The sequence below is a fragment of the Gopherus evgoodei genome, chromosome 3 (assembly GCF_007399415.2).
Source record: "Gopherus evgoodei ecotype Sinaloan lineage chromosome 3, rGopEvg1_v1.p, whole genome shotgun sequence".
In the NCBI taxonomy this organism is placed as follows: Eukaryota; Metazoa; Chordata; order Testudines; family Testudinidae; genus Gopherus; species Gopherus evgoodei.
This window is the reverse complement of record NC_044324.1, coordinates 157,406,654-157,433,386: the sequence shown is the minus strand read 5'-3', so window position 1 is coordinate 157,433,386 and position 26,733 is coordinate 157,406,654. Positions and strand designations below refer to the sequence as shown.

Here is a 26,733-nt window from a genome sequence, read left to right as displayed (position 1 = left end):
ATGCATCTGAGGAAGTGGGTATTCACCCACGAAAGCTCATGCTCCAAAACGTCTGTTAGTCTATAAGGTGCCACAGGATTCTTTGCTGCTTTTAGGTGATATATGTCTTATCATTTAAGAACAGTCACTGCAAAATTTGTGAAAAGTCACTAGCTTCCAAAATTACAAAGTCAACAAGTTTGCCCAAAAAACAAAGTCAAAAATTTTAGAATGGGCTGCTTTATGTACTAGATCCAATCACTTTTTCAAATGAGGAAATTCGTTTTAATCCTTATTGAGAAGTCTATGGATTAGATTGGGTAGAATCAAGAATTCTACCCTATTCTCTCTTCCACCTTCTACTGTTTTATACCACAAACAATATTTTATTACTGAAATTCCTGCTAAAATTTCTAAGCCAGCAAACCAAAATGAAAATCAAAACATGGAGTTTTGCCTTTTTCATTGTAAAAGCAAAAGACTGATAAGCGGGGTTGTCTCTGACCTATGCTTAAAAAAAAGTCTCTTGGTAATTTCCAGATCTAGAGCATTTATTTAAGACAATTGCACTTATGCTTCATTTCTTTTCAAAAAATTTCCATCATTAAGATTCACTTCAATACTTTTCTTCTATTGACCTCCACTCATAAATATACTCTTACTCACCCATCCACTGTTTGAGTAAACATGTTTACATGTATAAGATTTTAGGGCCAAACTTTCAACAAAAGCATTAGCAGGCTAAGGACTTAGCATTTCTTAGATTCTATACTGGCACTGTCATGTATGTCATTAATACTAACCATCTTGTCAGTTTCTAACTTAGCATTCGTTTTGTGGTCCATATTCTGTAAGAGTGCTGGAAGATCAAGAACAGAAGAAATTATATAATGAGGTAGCAGATAAGTGTTTACTGGCATTGTCATTGTTTTATTTATCCAGACAGTTGCTTTCAAACCTGCATTCAGGCCTCCTTGAATATCTGTGTCTAGTGAGTCACCAACCATCACACAGTCCCAAGGCTGTACCCCGAGCAGATCACAACAATGATGAAATATAGATGGTGCTGGTTTCTCTTCTTTCTGTTCTCCTCCCACAACAATAGCATCAAAGTATGGTTGACAGGCACATGCTTCAATCTTCTCCCTCTGAGTGAGTTTGTCTCCATTAGTTAATAAAAGCAAGCGGACCATTTTTCGAAGTTCAGTAAGCATGCTTCTTGTCTCCTCTGTTAGGGTTAGATGCTGTAGGCGTGTAGTTTTCCAAAGGAAATAACATTCTGCCGCCAGATTTCGATTAGCCTCACCACCCTTTGTTTCTTGTATTGCTTCTTCCCAATGTGAGATCCTTAAATCAGTAATGCACACCTTAGCTGGATCATGACATTCTTTGAGGAGTTTTTCCTGGACCTTATTACAAATCATGTGAGCTTCTCCTTCATCACACTGATGTTTTGATTGCAAAATATTTATTACCTTTAACAAATGTAAAGGGAAAGGAAGGTTACAATAAGGCATTAAAACTTTAGGGCCAGATTCTGCCACCCTGGCTTATATGAAGTATTACTTTCTTCCAGAGTAGTCCCACTGAACTAGATCGGGATACTCCTTGAGTAATGTATTGTTCAACATTAGTAAGGATGGCAGAATGTGGCCCATAGTTTAAAGTGACTTAACACTGAATTATTAAAAAAACTAACCCATAAGCATAGCTCCACTGCATCAGCAGGAGCCCTCAGAAGGCACTGTGCTTTGGCTTCCCTCCAACACCAGAGGGTATGTGGGAGGGAACAAGAGCGAGTAAATTACTTCACCCCTGAGTGTAGCATACACTTAATATGACCACATAAGGCAGGGGTGGGCAAACATTTTGGCCCAAGGGCCACATCTGGGTAAGGAAATTGTATGGTGGGCCATGAATGCTCATAAAATTGGGGGTTGGGGTGCTGGAGGGTGTGAGGGCTCCAGCTAGGGGTGCAGGCTCTGGGGTGGGGCCAGAAATGAGTTCAGGGTGTGGGAGGGGACTCCAGGCTGGGACAGGTGGCTGGGGTGCTCATGGGGGGATGAGGGCTCCGGCTGGAGGTACGGGCTCTAGTTTGCAGGAGGGTGGGACTGAGGGGTCTGGAAAGTGGGAAGGGAATCAGAGTTGGGGCACAGGAGGGGGTCAGGAGTGCAGGCTCTGGGCAGCGCTTACTTCAAACAACTCCCAGAAGCAGCAGCATGTCCCCCCTCTGGCTCCTATGTGGAGGTGCAGCCAAAGGTCCGCAGGTGCTGCCCCTGCAGCTCGCATTGGCCCTGTTTGCTGGCCAGTGGGAGCTGCGGGGGTGGGCAGCTCAGCCTGCAGAGCCTCAGGCTGCCCCTACCTATAAGAGCAGGAATGTGCTTCTGCTTCTGGCAGCTGGGTGGAGCAAGCCCCCGACCACGCTCCCCAGCAGGAGAGGGCTGGATGAAAACGTCTGAAGGGCTGTATGTAGCCCCTGGGCCATAGTTTGCCCACCCCTGATGTAAGGGATACCTGGGTGGGAGGTTAATCCTTCATACTCCCACAGGGGCTAGCACAATCTAATGCTGAATCTGTGACAGCGTGATGTTCAGACTCATGGTCTAAACTGTTATAAATCTCTGAAGAAACCAGTTAATACTCCATCAATAAGTGATCACAACTTCAGAGCCTTGTAATTTCTGCTACACAAATCACAAATAGTAACAAACAGCCTAATTGTGCAGCCTGTATTTAGGATGACTAAAGTAAGGCCTCAGATATCAGAGGGATAGGCACTGCTGAAACCCCTAAGCGAGGAATGGTGTGTCAGTTGCCCCTCGCCAGAAATGGCCCCAAGCAGCACAGTGCTTCATACACGCACCTCCCCTCTTCCGTGCTGCTTTCGTAGATCCACAGCCACCTCCCATGTCAGCATTGGCCGCTGCGCTAAGCCACCCCTCGGCCCGCTCCCCACCGCTTTGTTCCTGGGCCACCTAGTGGAGACCCAGCCCCCACCCGTGTGCGCTGAGCCAGGCAGCCCACGCGGGGTACCAGCGAACTTGTTATTGCCCCTAATCCCCTGCACAGCCACGTAGCCGCCAGCCGCCCAAGGCGGGTAATGGCGGGTGTCCCTCGGCCCCATACTGGCTGTGTCCTCCCTGTGCAGGGCACGGCAAGCGCCAGCGCCGCACAGCGACCCGGGGACGAAGGGGTTAATAATGTTACGGGGGGGAGCACGTGATGGGGTCCCTGGGCAGCATTTCTGGGGGTGCCAATCCCCGGGGGAGGGGGGGCAGCCAGGGCTGGTGCAACCATTTAGGCAGACTAGGCGGTTGCCTAGGGCGCCAAGATTTGGGGGCGCTAAAAAGCACCCCCACATTTTTTTAAGTGGTTGAGCGGCTGCTGCTGCTGGGATTGAGAGGGACTCGGAGCTGCCGGCAGCATCTGCAGCCAGCAGCCCAGGGTGTCCCCTGGGTCAGGGCGCCGCCGCGGCAACCAGCAGCCCAGGGTTTATAGGGGGCAGGTTCTATATGTTTGCGGTGCTTGAGCACCAGCAATATTCAGGGCTGGGGGCCCCGCTCCAGCAATATTTGGAGCTCGGTCTCTCCCCCGGCCCTGCCTAGATCGGCCCCGGCCCCGACCTCCGCGGGTCTCCCCCCCCACGCCCTGCCGCGTCCCTGCCTCACAGAAAGCAGAGCAGCACCTCTCCCCTGCCTGCTTCTGCTGCTGGAGTAGAACAGCTCCCGGCAGAACTGCTGTCTGCTGTCCTAGGGCCCCCCAACTCCTACTGGCAGGGCAGGCTGCCCTTACCCTGTGCTTCCGCCCTCGCCCTGAGTCTCTCCAACACCCAAACCCCTCAGCCCCCTACACCCTAATCCTCTGCCTCAGCCCTGAGCCCCCCCCACATCATGAATCCCTCATCCTCAGCCCCAACCCTCATCCCCCTGCGCTCCCTCCTATCCCCAAACTCCCTCCCAGAGTGTGCACCACCTCCCCTTTCCCACACACTCCTTCCCACCCCCAAACTCCCTCCCAGAGCCTGCACCCCTCACCCTTTCCTACACCCTCACCCTCAGCCTGCACCCAAACTCCATCCCAAAGCCTGCACCCCTCACCCCCTCCTGCACACCCACCTCCTGCCCTAGCCCGGAGCCTGCACCCAGCACCCAAACTCCATCCCAAAGCCTGCACCCCTCCTGCACCCTAATCCCCAGCTCAGGGCCTGTACCCCAGAGCTCTCCCCCCAAACCCCTCCCAGAGCCTTAGGCAAGTGGGGGCGGAGTTTGGGGGGCAGGTTCTGGGCACCACCAAAATTTCTACAAACTTGCCACCTATGCCGGGTCAGTGCCACCAGCAGCCCAGGGGTTCCACTGCACAGTTGCTACTTCACTTCTCCCGCCTCCCAAGCTTGCGGCGCCAATCAGCTGTTTGGCACCACAAGCCTGGGAGGAGAATTAGAGCAGGACGGCGTGCTCGGGGAGGACGCGGAGCAGAGGTGAGCTGGGGTGGGCAGTACAGGACTTGCATTTCTGGGGAAGATACAGACTGGTGGTGTGTTGGGGTCTCCCTGCAATATAACCAAAACCAGTGCTTAATTTGTAATGAAAGAGGTGCCAGGGCACAAGCTAGAGGTGGCAGGATGCCGGGACTCAAGCATCATGCAAGCAGCCGTGCAGCGCTCCATGGACATTGGCAGCTGAGTGATGTGTGAGTGGAGGTGGAGGATTGAGCTGCTGCTTGAATCTCTTGCATACACAAAATAAGTGATGCGGTAAGTCCAGACAGGGCCAGCCTTAGGATTTATGGTGCCCTAGGCGAGATTATTAAACTGGTGCCCCTGTGCCTGATCTGCTCTTAGCAACACAAACATAAGCTTACAGTATTGGAAAACTTGCCACATTCACGTTATTAAAACCAGTTTAACTTAATTAAGCACACTGTAATGCTGATGGACTAGCACTAAAGAAGCAGCACTATAGAAAAAATTCTGATATGACCGAATGATGCAAATAATATATTTTTTTTAATTTATCAAAAATTTATTGGAAATTTATATGAAGAGGTAATGAAACAAAGATTTGTTTTTAATTAAAAGCAATCTTTCTGGCTTTTTTGGCTGCAAAATCAGTAATAATGTCATCGTATGACAAAGACAAAGTCGTGTCTTGTTCAATTGCAAGAATAGCAAGACCAGTTAAGCGTTCCTGACTCATGGTAGAGCGAAGATAGTTTTTAATGAGCTTTAGTTTTGAGAAACTCTGTTCTCCTGATGCTACTGTTACAGGAATTGTCAGTAGAATACGAGTGGCAATGTACACATTACGATATATGTCAACAAGTTTGCGGGTATGAATAAACTGTACAATGTCCATCACCGATTTTGCATGTGGCAACATTGATGACAGTGTACTCAATTCTTTGTACATTTCAAGTCCATTTAAATCAAAACTATCACCATGCTTAAGGAGGCTCTCTAGGTTCTTGCACTTTGTCATTAGTTGCTCTTGTTTTCCTATTTCGTTGAATTTAGTTATGTCATACAAAAATCCAAACTGTTCATGGTGTACTTGCAAAGTATTAAACCTTTCATCAACAGCAGATACTGCTTTATCCATCACAACATTAAAAAATTCAACCTCAAATTTCTTTTCTGGATCGTCTGTGGGCATGATCTGCTGTACAGATTCTTCACAAAGAAGTGTCCCTGGCCTTTTTAACTCATATTAACTATGTATTTACTTTATGAAAGTTGGAGAAAACATTGTGAAAACGTAAAACATTGGCTGCCCAAATTCTGGGCTGGCAAAAGTTATACTGACTCACAGGGAAAAAAAAAAGCAGGAGAATCTTAGTACAACATATGGTCACTCTATACCAGGGGTCGGCAACCTTTCAGAAGTGGTGTGCCAAGTTCACTGTAATTTAAGGTTTCTCGTGCCAGTAATACATTTTAATGTTTGTAGAAGGTTTCTCTCTATGTCTATATTATATAAATAAACTATTGTTATTATCTGAGGTCTTGGCCACCGGTCCTGCTCAGGCCACTGCCAGCTGAGTAAATGAAACCCCAAATCGGCAGCGGGCTGGTGGCTGGAACCCTAGACAAGGATCCCAGGCCCTGCTCAGCCCGCTGCTGGTCTGGGGTTCTGACCACCAACTCCTGCCAGCCAGGATCCCGGCCGCCAACCCCCCCTCAGCCCGCTACCGGCCTGGGATTCTGCTCACCCAGGCTGGCAGGAGGCAGAGTGGGGCTGCCGGCTGAGCTCCTGACTGGCAAGGGGCCGGCAGCCGGAACTCCGGAGTAGCAGTAGGTTGAGTGCTGCTGGCACTCCAGACTGGCAGCAGACTGAGCTACTCAACCCCCCACCGGTCCTGCTCAGCCCGCCACCAGCCCGCTCAGCCCGCCACCAGCCCACTCAGCCCGCTGCCAGCTGAGTGAATGGAACCCCAGGCTGACAGCAGGTTGAGTGGTTCAGCTGGCCTGCTCAGTCCACTGCCAGCCTGGGGTTCCTTGGGGGTCCCCAGGCCAGCAGCAGGTGCTGAGTGGGGCCGATGGCTGGTATCCCAGCTGGCAACAGGGCAGCAGCTGGAACCCCAGAGCAGTGATGGGCTGAGCCGCTCAGCCTGCCTCTGCATACCATCAAAAATCAGCTCACCTGCCACCTTTGACACGTGTGCCGTAGGTTGCCGACCCCTGCTTTATACCCTAGTAAGGAGATGAGCATATTACAGTTGTTGGGGTTCTTATCAGGAGTAACAGGCTATAGGAAAGTCAGTCAACATTTTTTGTTTCTCTGATGAAAACTAACCCACTCCCTGCCTCAAACCAAACCTGTCACTAATAATTGTCAACAACTTAATTTTCTGTTTTTGGCTAAGATATTGATTTTAAAAAAAAATATATTGAAATTGGATTCAGGATTGTTAGCAAGAATTTTTGGCAAACAAAGTTGTTAAATGACAATCTAAATGGCAACACGGTACTGCTTTCATGCTTGGCTCACCCCCTAGCCTGCTGGTCCAACAGCTGCAATAGACCCCAAAATCCACCTCTTGGGGTGCAGAGTGGCAACAGCAGCAGCAAACCCTCAGGTGCAATCACACGCCAATGGGCACCACCACCAGCCTTATGGACCATGGTGAAGTTAGCACAGCATCTGATCTCAGACAGGTCACCCATGGAGCCACAGCAGCTCATCTTGCCCTGTGCAGCTCCCCCCGGATGAGACGAATCGCTGGCAGCTGCCAGCCCGGGGAGAGGCGCTCCCCAGCTAGGGTGGCCAGATCCAGATGTCCTGACTTTATAGGCCAGTCCTGATATTTGGGCTTTGTCTTATATAGGCACCAACTACCCCCACTTAGAGTGACCAGACAGCAAGTGTGAAAAATCAGGACAAGCAGTGGCAGGGGGGGGGGGAAGGAGCCTATATAAGAAAAAGACTCCAAATATCAGGAATGGCCCTATAAAATAGGGATATCTACCCCAACCCCTTGTCCTGATTTTTCACACATCTGGCTAACCCAACCCAGCCCTGTGTGACATTCCAATCCTGGCTCACTGCCCAGGAAGTGAGTTACTTTCACTTTCATTCCTCAGCAGGTAGCCAGCCTCCCCTCCCCCGCAGCACCTCACTGTCACGGAGTCCCCGGGCGATGCTCTGGAACTGCTCCCCACCAAGCCAGTCAGGACTTTGGGGAGCCTCCTCTCCCTTGGAGCAGACTTGTTCAGGGCAAGAAGCTCATACATCTTCACCTCCTGGGTCTCTCCTTGGAGCATTCAGCATCCTCTTCCCCTCTGTGTGCTTCCCACAGTGAGCCCACCCAGGCTGGGGAAGCCACAGGGTCCTGCACCCCCACTTCGCAGTCAGATGTGACTCATCCAGCCAGTAAAACAGAGGTTTATTCAATGGCAGGAACAGGGTCTAAAACAGAGCTTGTAGATACAGCGAACTGGACCCCTTGGCCAGGTCCATTCTGGGGGCAGTGAGCCAAACCCCCACGTCTGCCCTCAGCCAGCTCCAGCCTAACAACCCCTTCCAGCCCCTCCTCTCTGCTCAGCTCATTTCCCGGGCCAGGAGGTCACCTGATCTTTGTCTCCAACACCTTCAGCTGGCATCTTTGCAGAGGAGGGGCCCAGGCCATCAGTTGCTAGGAGACAGAGTGTCAGGCATTTAGGTGCACTGGCCTTTTGCTCTGCCAGATACTTAAGAACTGCCATGGGGACACTGAGGCACCAACACAGTATTCAGAGAAAACATTAGGAACATTCCCAGTTTGTCACACTCACCCAACCCAGCCCTGACGGAGGGGAGGGAGGAGAGAGAGGGCTGCTCCTGGGGAGGAGGGAGAAAGGAGGGGGTGCTCCGTGGGGCGGGGGGGAGAAGAATGGATGTTATGGGGGACAACAAAGGATACTGGTTCCAGAGCCACAGAGCCTGCCTCACCTCACCTCAGCCGGGGGGAAAGAGTCACACTCACAGGTGAGCTCCTTTCCCAACCCCCAATCCCTCCCCTTTCCAGAGACCCCAGCAGCCAATCCCATTCCTCAGACTGTGCTGCATTCGGCTCTCTCTAGGACCCAGCAGCCCTGCTTCTGCACTGTCTGGGCTGCCTGCAGAGTGGTGCCCCCAGGCAGAGTGGGGCCCTACGCCATTGCCTATTCTGCCTATGCCTAAGGACGGCCCTGAGTCCAGAGGTGCTGCGGCTATAAACTGCCAAGTCCAGAAGTGCTGGGTCTCAGCCCCAGCACAAATTAAGCACTAACCAATACTGGTCAGAGCGCGGTGTAGCTAACAGGCTGCAGTTACATTCAGACACTCAAGGTGTGGCTTGCATGCTGGGAGACTGTTTCTGAGTGGCGCAGGTAGGAGCTGCTAGAGCAATGCATCATGAGCCACTCAAGGTTTCAGGGCATGGATGACACAACCCCACTAGTCTGGATTGTGCCATGAGGGTTTGGCTACACTTGCAGATGTGCAATGCTGGGAGTTAAAGCTGTCTTCGTACAGCTGTATAGGGAAAGCACTGCAGTGTGGCCACGCTGACAGCTAACAGTGCTGCAGTGTGGCCACATTTGTAGCATTTGCAGCGGCGTTGGGAGTGGTGCATTATGGGCAGCTATCCCACAGAGCACCTCTTCCCATTCTGGCACGATGGGTTGTGGGAAGGGGCCGGAGGGTGCAGGTCATTCTGCTTCCTGGCCCATTTCCCCATGATGCATCGCTTCACATCCCAGCAATCCCTGTATTTCTGTCCACGTTTGGCGCCATCTTGACTCTCTCAATGGTTTCTGTGCAGCATGATTTCTGTGGGAAATGGAGCCGGAACTGCTGAGGAATATGCTGATGAGTTTCACCAGCACATCACTTTTGCAGTTGAGCTATTCCTTAGGATCCAAAGTGATGAGGAGTCCGATGATGATAGCGAGTCGCGTGCCGCGTACGACACGAACTTGCTTGTGGCATTAAAGGAAATGCTCAGCACTGTGGAACACCGCTTTTGGGCTTGGGAAACAAGTACTGAGTGGTGGGATCAAATTGTCATGGACGTATGGGATGATGAGCAGTGGCTGCAGAACTTTTGGATGAGAAAAGCCACTTTCATGGGACTGTGTGCTGAGCTTGCCCCCACCCTGCGGCGCAAGGACACGAGATTGAGAGCTGCCCTGCTGGTGGAGAAGCGGGTGGCTATTGCAATCTGGAAGCTGGCAACTCCAGACAGCTACTGATCGGTCGCGGACCAGTTTGGAGCAGGAAAGTCGACCATTGGAATTGTGTTGATGCAAGTTTGCAGGGCCATTATTTGCATCCTGCTAAGAAGAACCATGACTCTGGGGAACGTTTTGCACAAATGGGTTTCCCTAACTGTGGAGGGGCAATAGATGGGACGCATATTCCTATTCTGGCACCACCCCACCTACCATCCGAGTACGTTAATCGGAAGGGATATTTCTCCATAGTTCTCCAGGTGCTTGTGGATCATCGTGGGCATTTCACTGACATTAACACAGGCTGGCCCGGAAAGGTGCATGATGCATGCATCTTTCAGAACACTGGCCTGTTCAGGAAGCTGCAGGCTGGGACTTTTTTCCCAGACCAGAAGATCACAGTAGGGGACATCGAAATGCCCATTGTGATCCTTGGAGACGCCGCTTACCCATTAATGCAGTGGCTCATGAAACCGTACACAGGGAACCTTGACAGAGCGAGGACCAGTTCAACTACAGGCTGAGCCGGTGCCGAATGACTGTGGAGTGTGCTTTTGACCGTTTAAAGGGGCACTGGCGATCTCTGTATGGGAAGCTAGACTTGGGGAAAGCAGCATCCCCGTGGTTATATCCATGTGCTGTACCCTCCATAATATTTGTGAAGGGAAGGGTGAAAGATTAAGTCAGGCATAGACCTTTGAGGTTCAACGCCTGGAGGCTGAATTTGCACAGCCAGAGTGCAGGACTACTAGAGAGGCCCAGCACAGGGCTGCAAGGATTAAGGATGCCTTGAGGGAGGAATTTGAAGCTGAAAACCAATAGTAATGTTTGGTGCCTTGCACGGGAGTGAAGTGCAGTGGTTACAATGTTAGTAGGAATCTGTGTTTCCTAAGCTGATTTGCAGTGCCTGTTTCTTTCCTAGGCTAAGATATCTTTGACTTTCTGCAATAATAGAGACTGTTTTCAAAGCCAAGAATTCATTTATTGAAAAGAAAATTACTTTATTGACAGACACGCAACTTTTTGGGAACCTAAAAGGGCAGGGGGTGGGGTGGGGAACTGTACAGTCACAGGTTTGTATATGTCCTGTGCAATGACTGCTGCACTTCAGGATGGCTATACTGCATAGTGATGGGGGTTGAGTGCAGAGGGTAATGGTCGTAGTTCTCAGGGCTGGTTGGTGAACGTACAGGTGTTGGAGGCAGCTGGTGGTGGTAAGAACCTGGATGCTGGGGAAGGGGGTTTTGAGCTGACATTGGGGCACAAGGGAAAGAGCTTTGGGACGGGGGAGTAGTGGGGGCGATAGTGCTCTGCCTGCATGGCTACGAGGGCCTGGATAGAGTCCACTTGCCGTGCCAGGATGCTTATCAGCTGCTTTGTGCTTTTCTTCCTGGCCCGCTGCATTTTTTGGCAGATCCTGCTTTCCCTTTCCCTCCAGTCCTGCACTTTTTGATTCTCTGTGACAGAGTGCTCCGTAACTGCTTGCAGCAGGTCGTCTTTGCTTTTTCGCGGCTTCTTCCAGAGGTTTTATAGTCTTTGATCTCAAGGTAGCTTCTGGAAACGCAAAAAATACAACACTTAACAGAGGCAGCATTGTTTATACCAGACAGTTATTCCCACACAGTTAAGGAGTAACATTCTTCACAATAGCATAATTTTCCCATCCCAAAGAGAGCACACATAACCCACGGGAGCCCCAAAATGGTAAGTAAGGGGGACTGATTGCTTCAGGACTCTACTGTCCTCGGGGTTTCTGTGCATTGGGGAAAGCAAACAGCTGCAGGGGGCACCTACACTGAACACTATCCCAACATTTTCCACAGGAGTTGATCCTGGAAGATATCTTGCTGCCGTGGGTCACCTGGGAAGTGCGTTAGGGTCTTCTACAGCAATGCGGATTCCACCCTGGCCCCTATGCAGCTTGCCTGTGTCTTGCAATGGTTCCCCCACCCCTCGCGGCACAGTGGCGTGGACGTGTTAGCCTGACTGGGACAAGGATCACAGTGGCTCTCTCAATAAACTTGTGCAAGCGCATTGCCCATGCTCTGACTGAAACTTTTGAAGAGATTACCAAGGCCGATTACCGTGACGTGATAGATCACATCAATGCGCTATTCCACATCTAGGCATGCATGCATGCAGCCCTAACCCTTCCTCCTCTTCCGAAAAATTTCGATCCTGAAAATAAAAGCCGCTTACCGGGAACCCACTCCTCTGTTTGTCCTCCACCAAGTACCGGCTGTTGCGACTGGCTACCTTCCTCCTGGCTTGAGACGAGCTCCTGGCTGCATGCTTCCAGGGACTCCGGGGTGTCTCCCCCCACCCCAGTACCCTCACTCTCGGTTTCCTCTTCCCCCTCCTCCTCCCCCTGCTCTGAAGTGTCCATCGTGGTCCTTGGATTGGTGGTGGGGTCACCCCCAAGTATTGCGTCCAGCTCTTTGTAAAAAAGGCAGGTTGGGGGAGCAGCCCCAGAGCGGTGGTTTCCCTTGCGGGCTTTGCAATAGACACTCCGCAGCTCCTTCACTTTAACCCTGCACTGCAGGGCATCCCTGTCATGGCCCCTTTCCAGCATGGCCCTTGATATTTGCCCATAGGTATCGTAATTCCTACAGCTGGAGCACAGCTGGGACTGCGCAGCTTCCTCCCTGCAAACACTGATGAGGTCCAGCAAGTTGCCATTGCTCCATGCTGGGGCTCGTTTGGCGCGTGGAGGCATGGTCACCTGGAAACATTCACTGATTGCACTCCACACCTGGCTGAGCAAACAGGAAGGGAATTTTTAAAATTCCCGGGGCATTTAAAGGGTGGGTCACCTGAGGCCAGGGCAGTAGAGTTCGAACTGATGAGCAGAGTGGCAGAACAGGCATTCTGGGATACCTCCGAATGCCTCTGGAGGCCAATTACAGTGCTTTTGGTGGCCACACTGGCGGAGCAGCACTGCATCACCGGTGACTGCAGTCGTTATTCCCCGGACTGAGGTGGAGTACAGCCAGCGCAGTAGCCAGGGAGATACAGCACTGTATGTGCCTTGCAAGTGTGGACGGTGAGTGAGTTGCAGCGCTGTAAAGCCACCACCAGCGCTGCAACTCTCCAGTGTAGCCAAGGCCATAGTAAAGTTGATTTCTGACCTATACCTGAAGTGTGGAGTCTCTGAAGAATACTGGTGAATGGGCTTGACTGGATTCCCTTGTTGAGTCCCTTGTGGACAGTAACAGATTTTTATGTGGAGGGTTAATATTAGATATTGGGCTATCCAGCCTTTACAGTGAGGGCTGTTTTGTTGGTTTTACCTAAAACCCTAACTTGGCTATCAGTATTAGGCTTAGAGGAAAAAGTTAGGCACAATCTTTACTATGAAGAGATCCCAATTTCTCTGTTGTAAAATCACTGTAATCTTGTAAGCGTGACTGGAAGCAGTTAACCCATATCTCTTCAGTCCTCTTATTATGGTGATTCATTCAGTTTTGCAACTTCTAGTTCTCATGCAAACAGCAGCATGATTCTACATTGGCAACTCCCAGGTTGTTTAAGAGATCAGTTTACCTTAGGTGGAAACTTAACAGCAGGGTTTTAGGTAGGTGAAAGAGTGTTATCATTCCACATAGAGGCTGAGGGGCTGAACAAGCACAATTTGTTTCTCCCCCTTTGCCAATTAGCAGTTTCTCTTTACTTCTCCCATTACAATTCATGCCAAAGAGAAGTGGAAGTTAAATGTAATCGTCAACACTGGCTGAAATCAGATACAGTTCATGACCAAGAGTTCACACCAGGATCTTGTAATGCAAGACTTAGTTGTGATTTCCCTCATTGGGCAACAGAAACTGGGTGAGGCAACAGATAAGCCAGTGAGTTCATATGTCAGAGTTCCTCATCAGCCTCCTCCTCCCTCCTACCCCACAAAGAAAACTAGAGATATAGTTAAAGGGCAGAGTCTGGCAAAAGGCAAAGCAAACCCCAACCATGGCTGTGGACAGCCCTGTTACGGAACTAGACAAAATTCTTGATGCCGCTAAAAGGAAAAAACCTGAGGAGCTACTGGTCACGTATAAGGGGGTGCTATACCCTAGTGCACTGTGTCGTGCTGAGACCTTCCAAGCATTGGACATCATGGAAGTTAGAAAAGATGATGTGTTCCTAGTTGCTTATCCTAAATGTGGTAAGTCTGGATTTTTTTGGTGCAAAATTAAAAGAAAAAGTACTTAGATGTCAAATACATGTGATTATTTTCTAAGAATGCAGAAAAGCACTGAAATTCAAATGCTACATGCAGTAAATCCTCATTTGTCACAGGGAAGCACTGTGTTAGTGAGCTGTGTGTTCTCCTCTTCTATAATTTCAGATATGTGTTTAATCTAGCTGTGACAGACATGCTTCTGGCTGTAGTAAATTAAATACAAAGAACCGTGCAAGATTATGGAGATCTTAAATACACAACTGTCAGGGTATTCTAAGCTCTTTGATTCCTATAGCTGCTGTAATTCATCTTTTTTGTGCATGTGTACTGCATTATGGTGAAGGTGAAGATGAAGAGATGAGGTCAGTCCACAGAATTCAGAGCCAGATCAGAATCTGAACTGCCCCAAAATTTTGTTAATAACACACTAATGGCAGGCTTGGGAGCTGTACACAGGTATAAGGAGGCATGGTCCCCACCACTAGTTTAGAACAGACACAGACAAGACAGTTCACACACAGGTCACAAAGGATGGGATTTTCAGAAGCAATCCGCACTAGCCTAATTCTGCTCCCTTTGTAGTCAGTGGGTGTAAGGATAGGCCAAAGCTAAGCACTTTTGAAAATCCCACTGTAAGAGATGGTATGAACTTGAGATGGGAATAGGATCCTACAAGGAAAGACATTATAGGAGATATGTTTTGAAGAGGGCTCTGAAGGAAGAAAGGAGTTTACTTGATGCAGGAGAAGAGAAAGATTCTTCTGAGCAAACTTAAAAGGAATCTGATTGACTAATAGGTGATCTCCATTCAAGTTATATAGGAAATTTAACCAGAGATCTATAAAAAAATAAATTATACTGTTGGCCTTGCAGTGTGTAGGCAGGAATGAGAAAGCACTTAGATTATAACGCCATTTACTAAATAAAACTATTCTTGGAGCTGAAAGTTTTTTTTCTGGCAGAACCATAGGCTGAGCAATTGCAGAGACAGTTCATAGGCAATCCAGGTAAAATACATTGAGAGATTTTCAGTTTATTTATAGGGTTCTTATTCAGCCAAAATAACACAAATCAGGAATATCCATGGTCATATTCCTTTAATGTAGTTTAACAGTAAACTGTAAAGAAACAGGAAAGGCCTCTCTGATACCTCCAGAGCGCACTGTCCTGGTGTTTGTTAGCAAAACCCAGTCTTCCTTTCTTGTGAAAATAAATCAGCCCTCTGCTTTTTTATGAGTGTGAGCTTAATTAGGCTCCTGATTACCTTGGCTGTGGGGGAGACTCCCACCTGGGATACCAAAACCAATGATGGGATTTAACCCTCATGTTCCAACTCGTGGTCCTGCTTGGCAGAATCTCCCCCCTCATGCACCATTAGGTTAAGGGTGCAATAGCACCATTTTTGGGAGATACATGCCATTCAATACCCTTATCAAAGTTGTTCTCAGCCCAAGGCTGATGATTTTTTTCAAAATACTTGGTAACAGGTTGATGTCTGTTTGGCTCAGATCCACAAAGGAATGTAGATGCGCAAACTCCAGACTTAGGCACCAAAATCCTAGTTTTAGGCATCTCTCCAATTTACAAATCCCCAGTGACAACTAAATGTACTTATCGCCTACATTTTTGCTGTAAAAGTCTCCTAGACACCTATGTTTCTTCCTCTGGGCAAATACACTGATGCCTACCTCACACCTAAGCCCCACCACAGCCTTCAAGCCAGAGGCAGATAGGCACTGCCCCAGGTATCTCATCTGTAGGGCCTGATCCAGTAGGTGTACTCAGAGGGAGACTAACTCTGCACAAAATGACTTTGGGGAGGAGGAGGGGGACATATTATGTTTTCCTAAAATATATGTTCTAGGAATTATCTGGGGGATGTGTATGTCCTGTGTTATACAGGAGATCAGACTAGATAATCACAATGGTCCCTTCTGGACTCTTGGAATCTATGAATCTTTAGCCTAGCATTTAGGATACTCACCTGGGATATGAGAGATTCCCAGATGAATTTCCTCCTCTTCCTGATGAGCTGAAGGGACTTGAGCTAGGATCTCCCACCACTCATGATAGTACCCTTGAGAGGATCACATGATCGTTGAACAAAGCCCTTCCTCTCCCAGTAATACTCTTTTTTGCCACAGATAGCTACTCCTGAGCACTGCTTGTGCTGTACTCTTCCCTGTCAAACCAAAAGGAAGCATATGTGAAGTAGCTGAGCTGACTGGGTCAATAGAGAAAACAGGTGGCAGTTTGAGGATGTTACAGGGAAACCTCTTAATTAGTTATCTTCACTTCTCTGTTCTTCAGTCTTGCAACAAAAATGCCCTCCTCCTTCCCCATGAAGGAGAATTCTGTGTAGCAACAGGGTCTGAGCCGCAATTGGTGCATCCACACTGCAGTAAAAGACCCACTGCACCAAGTCTCAGAGCCCAAATAAATTGATTCAGACTTGCAGGACTTTGGACATGGATCTTAAAAACAGCTGTATACTTAGGTGCTGACTTCCCCTCTTTCTGAGGATGCTTGACCTCCCCACCTCCGCCTGCCTCCAGTCCCACCCAAACTCCGCCTCTTCCCTCGCACCCATTCCAACCCCTTCCCCAAATCCCTGCCCTGGCCCTGCCTCCTCCTCTCCTCCTTCCCTGAACATTCCACGTTCCTGGCAGAATGTGCAGAACAGCGCCACAGCTGTTTGGCGGTGGCTGGGTGGGAAACAGGGAGGTGGGCAAAGGAGTGGGGACGTGGCGTGCTTAGGGGAGGAGGAGGTGGGGTGGGAGGTGAGAGGGAAGCTTAGCTTAGCTGCTGGTGAATGCAGAGCACCTACCAACGTTTCCCCCTGGGTGCTCCAGCCTTGGAGCACCCGTGAAGTCGGCACCTATGGCAGTATAGATATTTGTGCTTGGGCTAGACCCAGGCTCTGAGACCTTCCGTCGTTGTGGGGTTTCAGAGCTCAGGCTCCCCTGAACCCAGACATTTTAGCTCCACAAGCCTTACTCAGTTGATCTAGGCCTTGAGATTCAGTTGACCCAGGCTATGGGTGCCATATCCTTACACTTTGTTCACAAGCTGTACGTCACAGAAGCAGCAGCCTTGAAGTGCTTACAAGGGTTGCCATAATATGCACATAGGCAATGTAAATAAAGTACAGTTGTTCAGGGGATATGTAACTTAACTTATAATTGCCAAAGTACAGGATTTCGTTCTCACCTCCAATGTTGCATTAAAGGGACACACAATATAAAAATCATACTTCTTTCTGAAAATTATGTACCTACAACTGTTACATGTTATATGGAACACCTGCAAGTTATATGCAGGACTAGTATAATGACTCTTTAGAAAGTTATGCTAGATATTTAACAGGCTACAGTTCTGAAATTCCTACTTGTTTCCTTCTAACAGTTATTTTGTGTTTCAGGAACAACTTGGGTTAAACACATTTTAAATGACTTAACATCTGCAGTTTTAAAGAATAAGGGGGAGGTACCACCAACAGACCATACGCAACTGCTTGAATTTGGAGTTCCAGAAAAATTTCAGGTCAGCATGGACTTATTCATAAAGCTTATTTTTAGCATATAGTATTTTTTTAAATGTCTATTTTACAATATCTCCTATAAGTACAAAACACATTACAGATAGGATATATACTTCCACATCAAGTAATTTGAAGTTAATTCTCTCAATTACTTTTTGTATGTGGGAATATATTATAAAATATAAAAACACAGGAAACAAAATGTGATTTGAAATGAAATTGACCTTTGTGTACTAAAAGAACAGAAGTTAATTTTAACTCTAATCTGGACCTCGTACTGCTATATTAGAATTTCAAATGCTTAGTGTAGATTTTGAGTGCAATATTTAAAAAATGTTTTGAAAAGAAAAGTTTAATGAAATCATTAGTTGATTATCCCTGATTTCTATCTATCCTAGTTTAAGGTGTGACCTAAACTATCTAGATTTCTATCTAACCTAGTTTAAGGTTTTCCAAGGTGAAGTTAAGCATATGCCTAAATCTTTGTGGGATCAAGAGAATGTGTGACTCTAACAGTGTATATGGCTCTGTGTGTGTGTGTAATGTTATCACTGCAAACCAAGAGTAGTAACACCTGATGGACTGTTATTTTTCATTAGGTGGTTTTATAAGTAATGCACAAGATTGGGAGTCAGAGTTAGAAGATCTCTAATCACAGCTCTGTGTCTGGCTTCAGGCGAGACATTTAATCTCTCCTATTCAGTTTCCTCATTTATAAAACAGAGATATTATTTGTTTTTGTCACAGAGGTGCTGTGAGACTTAATTCATTTGCGTTTGAAAATATTTAAGAACCTCAGTTAAGACATCATATGGGCTGATAGCAATGGAGCAAAACCTGAGTAAAATCTGAGACAGTGTTGCAGGACTAAGGGTATGTCTACATTGGCAGAGGTACAGTGCCAGCAGTTACAGTGCCGCTCAGAGAGTGCTGAAGGGGAACCGCTGTTGTGTGTTCACACTGTCAGCTGCCTGCGTAATAGCATGTTCACACTTGCGGCACTTGCAGCGGTATTTGGAGTGCTGCAGTCTGGGCAGCTATCCCACAGAGCATCTCTTCCTTTTCTACCATTAAGAGTTGTGGGAAGGCGGAGTGGGACACGGGGAATCTTGGGTCCTGTCCCAATGCATTGCTTTGCATCCCAGCAATCTCTGTGCTTCCATCTGCATTTGGGACCATCTTTCAACTGTTTGTGTACTGCACGCTCTGCCTCTTCGGTCTGCAAGAATGGATCCCACACTGTTGACCAATATGCTGCTTGCTCTCTCTAACATGTCATGAGTGGCAGTGGAGTTATTCCTTAAACTACAATGGCAAGAGGAGTGTGACTGAGACACTGCATGCGTCACTGGGCAAACAGGAAGGGGACTTTCAGAATTCCCAAGGAATTTAAGGCGTGGGGATGATGATGATTAGTCACTTGCGGCCAGGGCAGTAGAGTTCAAACTGATGACCAGAGAAGTGAGAACAGGCATTGTGGGACACCTCCTGGAGCCCAGTTGCAGCGCTGTAATCGACCAGGATGTCTACACTGGCACCACAGCACTGTACCCCCGGTGCAGAAAGCTGTATGTCTCTCATTGGGCTGGGTTTTTTTTACAGCACTGCAACTGTGCAGTTTCTGTGCACTAAGTGGCTTGGCAGTGTGTACACCTCAGGAGTTACAACGCAGAAAGCTGCTTTACTGCGCAGAAACTTGCCTGTGTAGACAAGGTCTAAGGGAAAGTCCCTAAACAGGAGGAGCTGGTGCACAGCAGGAAAGCAGTGGCTACTACAAGATACAAGGCAGTAGCCAATATAGCCTGTTGTTCTCCAGTTTACTACATGAGAAAATTCACTTCTCATGCTTATCTCTGCCATGATGTACTCTGGAACTCTTGTCTACAGTGCAGAGGCTATGGAGTCCCTCTGTGTTTGTCGCGTGTTTTCTGCAGTGGCAGCCGCTGGTGCATGCTCTTTTTCTTTTGCTTTGGGCCTAAATATTGCCACATAAAATGGCACAAAAGCTAGGCCTTTATTTTAATAATAGTGAACTAACAGCAAGAACAATGCAAACAGCTTTCTTTCTTTAGCTCTCTGGCCTCCCTATGCTACTTGCTTTGGAATGGTTTTGAAATCTGAAAAAATGATAGAGTTTTGCAGAAATTAGGCTTTAATAACAGTACCGTCTAGATGACATCATGAAGGACGAGAAGAACCAAAAAGAACGACTGCAATTTAACAATTACCAATAAAAACTCTTTCCATGCAAAATAGATGTTTAGAGCAAATGTATACATATTGTAAATTGTCAACATATTTGAGGTAGAAATGTTGTGGTTCCCTTTTTTTACATGTACTTTTTGTTTTCATGTAGAAAATAAAAAGTTTTCCTTCACCACGTGTTTTTGTCACACATCTCCATTATGATAATATTCCCAAGGCTGTTTTTGGAACTAAAGCAAAGGTAAGTGAGCATTTCAATAATGTTTGATATTACCCACTTTCTAAGCAACTCCCAGTTTTCCCTTTGCAGAAGTTCTCTATAGGATTGCCTGGAAAACAGGAACTCCGTTTCACAAAAAAATTCAAGGTTTCAGCATTTGGTTTTGTTCAGCATTGGGATGTAACCAAGAACTTTTGAATCTTTTTGTGAAAAACCAGAGAGAGAAAGAGCAAAGACTTGAACCTGGGTCTCTCATGTTCCAGGTTAATGCTCTAACTCAGGGGTCCCCAACGCGGTACCCACGGGGGCATCTAAATGTGCCTGCATCCTAGCCAGCAGTGGAACATCTGCCGAAATGCCGCCGAATTTCAGCGGCGATGCCTTTCGATGCTGCTGCTTGCCGCTGACAAGCAGTGTCATCGAGAGGGGTCGCCGCTGAAATGCCACAGAAATTCAGCGGCATATCGGCGGATGCTCCACTGCCACCACGGTCCTTCGTCTGGTGTCCTCCAGACAAAACGGTTGGGGACCACTGCTCTAACTGTTGAGATTTTGGCTATTCTGGGATATGTGTGTGTGTATGCCTCTTTTTCCCTCCCTCTTTCTCTGCCAGTCAGCATTTTCTGGTGAAAAAATATTTAACTGAAAATTTCCAACCAGCTCTAGTTCTCTGCTTGGCTTTTTCAGATCCCACAATCTGACATCTTTCACTATAACAGTGGAATTCAGTTTTTACTGATTGTTGTTTGTAATTCACACAAAGACGTCGAATCTTAGATCCCAGCCCTGCAAGGTGATCTGTATGGGATAGCCCTTATTGCTCCATGGAGGCTCCCCACCCCAAAAGCATGGGGGCTCCAAGCAGGTGTAAGGTCTTCCCATGCAAATCAGTTTGCAGGATTGGGGCCTCACTTTCCAAATTTCAGTTCCTGTAAGAGCTGATATATTTTTAATGCAGGACCCTTGAGATCAAAGGTTACCTTAAAACACAGAAGACTCTTTTGCCTTTGCTGTTTTAAAAGGTACTAGTGGTATTTCGAAATCCAAAAGATGCAGCTGTATCCTATTACCACTTCTACAACAAAAATCCTGGGCTTCCAAATGTCAGCTCCTGGGATGAGTTCTTTCAGAAGTTCATGAGTGGAGAAGGTACAGTTATTAGATCTTTGTAATGTTTCTCAGTGGCATTTATAAACAGTCTAGTACTATGTTCTCAACTCTTCTTTGGTCTGCAGTCCAGAAAGGAAATCTGGGATCATCATATTAAAATTAATCTGAAATGGATTCAAATTAAAGATCTGGGTTGGGGAGGCCGGGGACCTGGTGCTGAGGAGTTGAAGGTGCTTCTTTCTTCTTCAACCCTGAGCAATGCTCAGCACTGGGAGTATTGCTATGGAGACATTCAAATGGTCAGGATGGGGCAGTATGCAGGAATTCTACTTCATCCACAGCACACAAAGGGTAAACTGCAGCTTTCTGCAAGGCATTATCCTTCTTGTGATTTTGCATCTTAACAACTGGATTTCTGAGTGAGCCTCTCCCCCTTTGTTCTCAGCTCCTTTTTTCTCTTGCTTTCATTTGCATCTCTGAGCAGGGGTACACATTTTAGATCAACTCAAAATAAAGGTTTGGGGTAAAAATTTTAAAAGTATAGTGACTTAGAAGTCTAACCCTCATTGACTTTCAGTGAGAATCACCTAAAGGCCATATTTTTAAAAGCATATAAGTGCCTAAAGATGTAGATAGATGCCTAGTGAGATTTCTAAAAGCACCTAGGTACCTAATTCCCATAGACTTCAAGCACTTTTGAAAATTCCACCAGGCACCTTTCTGCCCATACTATCAATCACTTTTGAAAATGGGATTTAGGTTTTCTAAGTCTCTTAGGCACTTTTGAAAATTTGGCCCTTTATTTATAATTGAGTAGAAGTTTGAGCTACAACTGACCTACATCAACCCCTTTCTGTAAACTGAAGAACCAGGTATTTCAAATGAAGTTCTTGTGTAAAGGGGAAAAAGAGACTGTAAAAATGGCATAGTGGATTTTGTGCACATTTCTTTATTACTCCCAGATCAGAAGCGCTAGGCTTATAAATAAACAATGTTTTATGTAACTGCCAGCTCCTCAAATTCCATCGGGGATTTGTGAATCAAGCTGGGCTCTTTCCTTCTTCAACACCGCCGCCAGTGATAAGGACTCTGCAGGCCAAACTGTACTCTTAGTAACATCTGTACAACCCCACTGGCCTATCATTCCAATTTGGCAAGCTATTTTGATGCTATGATGGTGAAGCACAAGATGGAATAGATTCTAGCTTGTACTCTCCTAACTGTGCTGATTTGGCAGAGTTAAAAGGAGTGAAAAGCATTAAAGATGCTTCTTATTTCCTAAAGTAAGCAGAGAGGGCACTGTATGCACTCAGGGAAACAAGAGCTGTTTAGTAAGAGGATGCCTTGTTTTACATACTCATTTTGCAGAGAACTGCATTTTAGCAAAATATTGAGTCAACCTCTGTGTCATACTAGCTACTCAGACACTGAGGTGCATTTCAGGAATTTTGAGAAGCTGCTGACAGTACAGTACAGTGTCCATGTACAATATAAACAAAGTCTCTTTATTTCACCCCTTTTTGTGCAGTTCTGTCATGAAAGAGGCCAAAAATCAGCTGGATCTGGCCAGCTGAGAAATCCCCTCATGTAGGAGAGCTCTCCATGGACGCAAAGCTGGCATACTTGATTCTTGTACTATTCTGCCGCTATAACCGGCATGGGGGGGTGTCAAGAGACTAATCTTAACTGATGAATAGTTCTTTGTGGATCTTGCCACTTACCAAAGGTTAGAGTAGCCTCTAGGCTGCTTGAAGTTACCTTGGAGCCAGGTCTGAGCTGGGCAGGGAATCAGGGAACCATAACCATAAGATGCCTGACAGCCCCTGCAGCAAAAGAAGGAAATTTAATACAGCAAAGCATCTGTGCCATATTCTAGTAAACAATTATTGTAGAAACTAATTGTCAATATTTTGTAAGGGCCTACTCCTGCAAACACTTAGGCATATGAGTAAAATTTACTCACGTTAATAATTCCACTGAAGTAAAGAAAATTATTCATATGGTGAGTGTTTGCAGGACTTAAATCTGTGTTGTTGGAGTTATTAACTTCGCCATAAGTGCACTGTTAGCCTGGTTATGTGATAGATTGAATATACGCACATGGCTGTGTTACTGATTACTACAAAATGTATTCAAGAATTAATTTATTGTAAACAGATTTTTTTAAAAACTTATCATGTAGAAACTGTATAGCTTGATTATGAAAAAATAGTTGGAAGAAGAAAGTGAAAAGTCAAGTCTGGAGTGAATGACTTCCAAAATAATATCTGCCAAAAAAAAATAAAAAATAGAACTAAAATACAGAGAAGGACTACAAGCAGAACTGAAGGATTAGAAGATCTAAGCTCTCCAGGACTTTATATTGAAGTTAACCTGGACATTTCATCTTGGGGCCATTTAATATACTTTAAATCAGGGTTCTCAAAGTCCCAGCCCACAGTCCATCTGCGGCCTGAGACTTTCCCCAGTGTGGCCTGCGGGGCTCCAGCAATTTTGGGGCCATGTCTCTCCTTTGGCCCTGCCTGCTGTCCCTGGGCGCTCCTCCCCCCACGTTGCCCCCCGGATGATTTAAAATGGCCTAGGGCCTCGCCCACCACCAGCAGTGCAGCGGAGCTGAGTGGCTTCCTGAGTTCGCTCCACGTGGCTTCCAGCCCCTCCCTGTGGACCCTGGCGGGGCTGTGCCTCAGCACGCTGCCCCCGCCCCGAGTGCCCCTGCAGCCAATGGGAAGTTGTGAGGGGGGTGCCTGGGGGCAGCAGCGTGCAGAGGCCCTCTGCGCCGCCTTGGAGCCCCAGGTAAGTGCCACACCCTCTGACCCTATCCCAGAGCCTGCACCCCCACCCCCTCCCACGCCCAAACTCCCCAGAGCCTGCACCCCTTCCCTATACACCCTCCCTCCCCCAAACTGCCTCCCAGAGCCAGCACCTCCTCCTCACACCCCACAGCCACCAAACTCCCTATCAGAGTCTGCACCTGCTCCCCATACCTCCCCTCCCCCAAACTCCCTCCCAGGGCCTGTACCCTCCCTTCCGACACACACCTTCCCACCCCCAAACTCCCTCCCAGTGCCTGAAACTGCACCCCCCTCCCCTGCCTCAGCCCAGAGCCTGCACCCAGCACCCAAACTCCATTCCAGAACTTGCACCCCAGACCCCCTCCCCCACCCAAACTCCCTCCCAGAGCCCAACCTCTCACCCCTTCTGCACCCAAACTCCCTCCCAGAGCCTGCACTCCAATCCCCTACCACAGACCTCCTCCCCCACCCAAACTCCCTCCCAGAGCCTTAGGTAGGTGGGTGGTGGAGTTGGGATGGGCAGGTTCTGGGCAGCATGAGTGACATTATTGGCCCACTGGGAAGATTTGAGCACTGGCACTGACCCTAAGGTAAACTGAGTTTGAGACCCCTGCTTTAAATTATCTTGTTTTTTGACCTGTCTTAACTTCATTTTAGTCTGCTGGAGCTCATATTTTGACCATGCTCTTGCCTGGAACAAACACATGGATGAAGAGAATATCATGATCATCACATATGAAGAAATGAAAGAGGTAAATTTGTGTAGAAATTTAAAAATAGAAAAGACTTATTAGGTCATGTACTCAGTTCTGATACAGAATTGCTCCCTTCAGTATATTCTCAAGCATCTTGTCCCATCCAGTTTTCATTTTGTCCCAGGCAAAACCTTATTGTGAAAAGACCAGGTATATGATGTTGCAGCCTGTTTTCCCGCTGGCTACTAGTCCTTCTATTTGCAGCCCAATTCCCTTCTCAAGCACGAAAGCCTTGATCCTGCAACATTAAGCACATGCATGAGAGTAGTCCCATTGACTTCAGTGAGACAGTTCACATGCTTAAAGTTAAGCATGTCCGTGTTTGCAGTTTGAAGATCTTAAACGGTAAATTAAATAATGCCAGTGCTTATATAGAACAATACTAATTGATGCGGCTAGATAAATGCTATCAGTAGTAATGAATACTAATAGAAAGAGATCCATGCAGAAGATTGAGAGCATTCACTTAACACATTGCCATTTGGGCAAGGGAGGCACATTCCAAAATCTTATCAAAAGTAACCACCATTCCTGCAACCTCCTGCTGCTGAACTTAATATATTCCTCTAATGTTCTGCCCTTTGTATGGATGAGAATATTATCAACTACATTCATTTGACAAGATAGAGGGAAAATGTCTGACATGTTTGCTTTAACTCATACATAACTCTTATCACATTCTTGTTTTTCAGAACTTACTTGGAGGAGTGAAACAAATAGCTCAATTTTTGGGGTTCTCTCTGCCTGAGGAGAAGATTCAGTCTACTGCAGAGAATGCCACATTCGAATCAATGAGCAGTAAATCCCAAGAAACACATGGCAAATTAGGTTCCATCTTTTTCAGAAAAGGTACATTTATACAGAGTAATGATAATCACAGAGTTTAGAGCAGGTATCCAAATTGGTCATGGGAGCTAATTAACATTTAAAAGACTTGATAAGATACATGACTGTTGTGACCTTTTCAGGAGCTCCCAAAGGCAGAATTAATGTGTTTAATTCGTAGCTGATAATGAATTTTCTTCTCTTGAAAGTGGACATCCCTAGCTAGATGATCACTCAGGCACAGAATGCTGTTCTTTCAAAATATTAGTTCTGTGGAAAATCCCTTGGTTATAAAAGGTGCATGCATCTATACCTGCAAAATGTAGTGCAAAGGGTTTTCTTTAACCTACAATTTTAAGAAAACCATCCCCATTCATAAAGATTTCAAGCCTCATATTGATTTGAAATGTGACAATAAGTTCAGTCATTCCAGCTGTTTATGTCAGCATTTCATTGTTACCTACCTCTACCTGACGTGATCTTATACTTCCAGGAATAGTTATTAGTTTATTCCATTGTTCTTTTGCAGGTACTGTTGGAGATTGGAAGAATCGGTTCACTGAGGCTCAAAGCCAAGAAATGGATGCCAAATTTGAAGAATGTTTAGCAGGAACAAAACTTGGAGCCAGGCTAAAATATGATAAATACTGCAAATGCTAAATCTTTGAATATCAGAATGACATTAACATTTACTCAGAAACATCATCTGTTTTACTACCTTTTGTTTGAGAATGCAGAGATTAAAATAATTAGACTTTCACGCAAGGATTTGCACAAAAAAACCCAAAAAACAACCAGGAGAGAGCTCTCCTGCTGCCAAAAATTCCACCCCCAACAAGCGGCAGCAGCTTTGTTGGTAGGAGAGCGCTCCTGCCAACAAAGCGCTGTTCATACCAGCACTTTTCGTTGGCAAAACTTTTGTCGTTCGGGGGGGGGGTGTGTTTTTAACACCCCTGAACAACAAAAGTTTTCTCAACGAAGATCCGGTGTAGACACAGCTAAGATATACCTTGTGCTTCTGCCTTGAGGCAGCTTGATGACATTACCAAACCACCATAGTCATCTATGTTTAACTAAGTCCACAGTCTGTTGACTCGTGCCGTACAATACTTACATGGGAGAGATTGTGTAACCAATGAGTTTCCAAAATTCTTCTCAAACAAAGCTGGTGAAATGCATTCATCTTTCTGTTTGTGTATTCCAACATCTGCTGCAGTTCTGACACAGTAGTGTTGGAAGGATAATAGCATTGTACAATCTCATTTCAGTGTGTAGCTGTATCTTCTTACTTTTCCAGATCTTTGACAAATGAGAAAATTATTCACTTGCTTTGTCAATTCTTTCCTTCACTTCTTTAGTAAGCTAGCCATTAGAAGATATTGTATTTCCAAGATAAACAGTCATCAACTCTTCTGTATTTTTCCCCATCAATTACACATCTGCC

At 46.7% G+C, this 26,733-nt stretch overlaps 2 protein-coding genes across 2 annotated transcripts; one reads left to right on the top strand and one right to left on the bottom strand.

The window, feature by feature from the left end:
• Positions 1–591: 591 nt before the first annotated feature.
• On the bottom strand, positions 592–3,170 carry LOC115648862 (N-acylneuraminate-9-phosphatase-like). The gene is made up of 2 exons (XM_030557112.1): positions 2,843–3,170; positions 592–1,454 (listed from the first exon to the last, which is right to left on the bottom strand). The coding sequence occupies exons 1-2, from the start codon at positions 3,101–3,103 to the stop codon at positions 729–731; spliced, it is 987 nt and encodes a 328-aa protein (XP_030412972.1). The 5' UTR covers positions 3,104–3,170; the 3' UTR covers positions 592–728.
• A 10,338-nt stretch (positions 3,171–13,508) lies between these two features.
• Positions 13,509–25,968, top strand: LOC115648863 (sulfotransferase 6B1-like). The gene is made up of 7 exons (XM_030557114.1): positions 13,509–13,823; positions 17,263–17,384; positions 19,739–19,828; positions 20,830–20,956; positions 24,367–24,461; positions 25,157–25,313; positions 25,819–25,968. The coding sequence occupies exons 1-7, from the start codon at positions 13,628–13,630 to the stop codon at positions 25,947–25,949; spliced, it is 918 nt and encodes a 305-aa protein (XP_030412974.1). The 5' UTR covers positions 13,509–13,627; the 3' UTR covers positions 25,950–25,968.
• The last annotated feature ends 765 nt before the right edge of the window (positions 25,969–26,733 follow it).

Coding starts and splice junctions, on each gene's coding strand:
- LOC115648862 (XM_030557112.1), bottom strand. CDS start 3,103: ATGGGGCCGAGGGACACCCGCCATTACCCGCCTTGGGCGGCTGGCGGC. Junction 1,455..2,842: donor AGCAGCACGGAAGAGGGGAG/GTGCGTGTATGA, acceptor CATTTGTTAAAG/GTAATAAATATTTTGCAATC.
- LOC115648863 (XM_030557114.1), top strand. CDS start 13,628: ATGGCTGTGGACAGCCCTGTTACGGAACTAGACAAAATTCTTGATGCC. Junction 13,824..17,262: donor AGTTGCTTATCCTAAATGTG/GTAAGTCTGGAT, acceptor TTTGTGTTTCAG/GAACAACTTGGGTTAAACAC. Junction 24,462..25,156: donor CATATGAAGAAATGAAAGAG/GTAAATTTGTGT, acceptor CTTGTTTTTCAG/AACTTACTTGGAGGAGTGAA.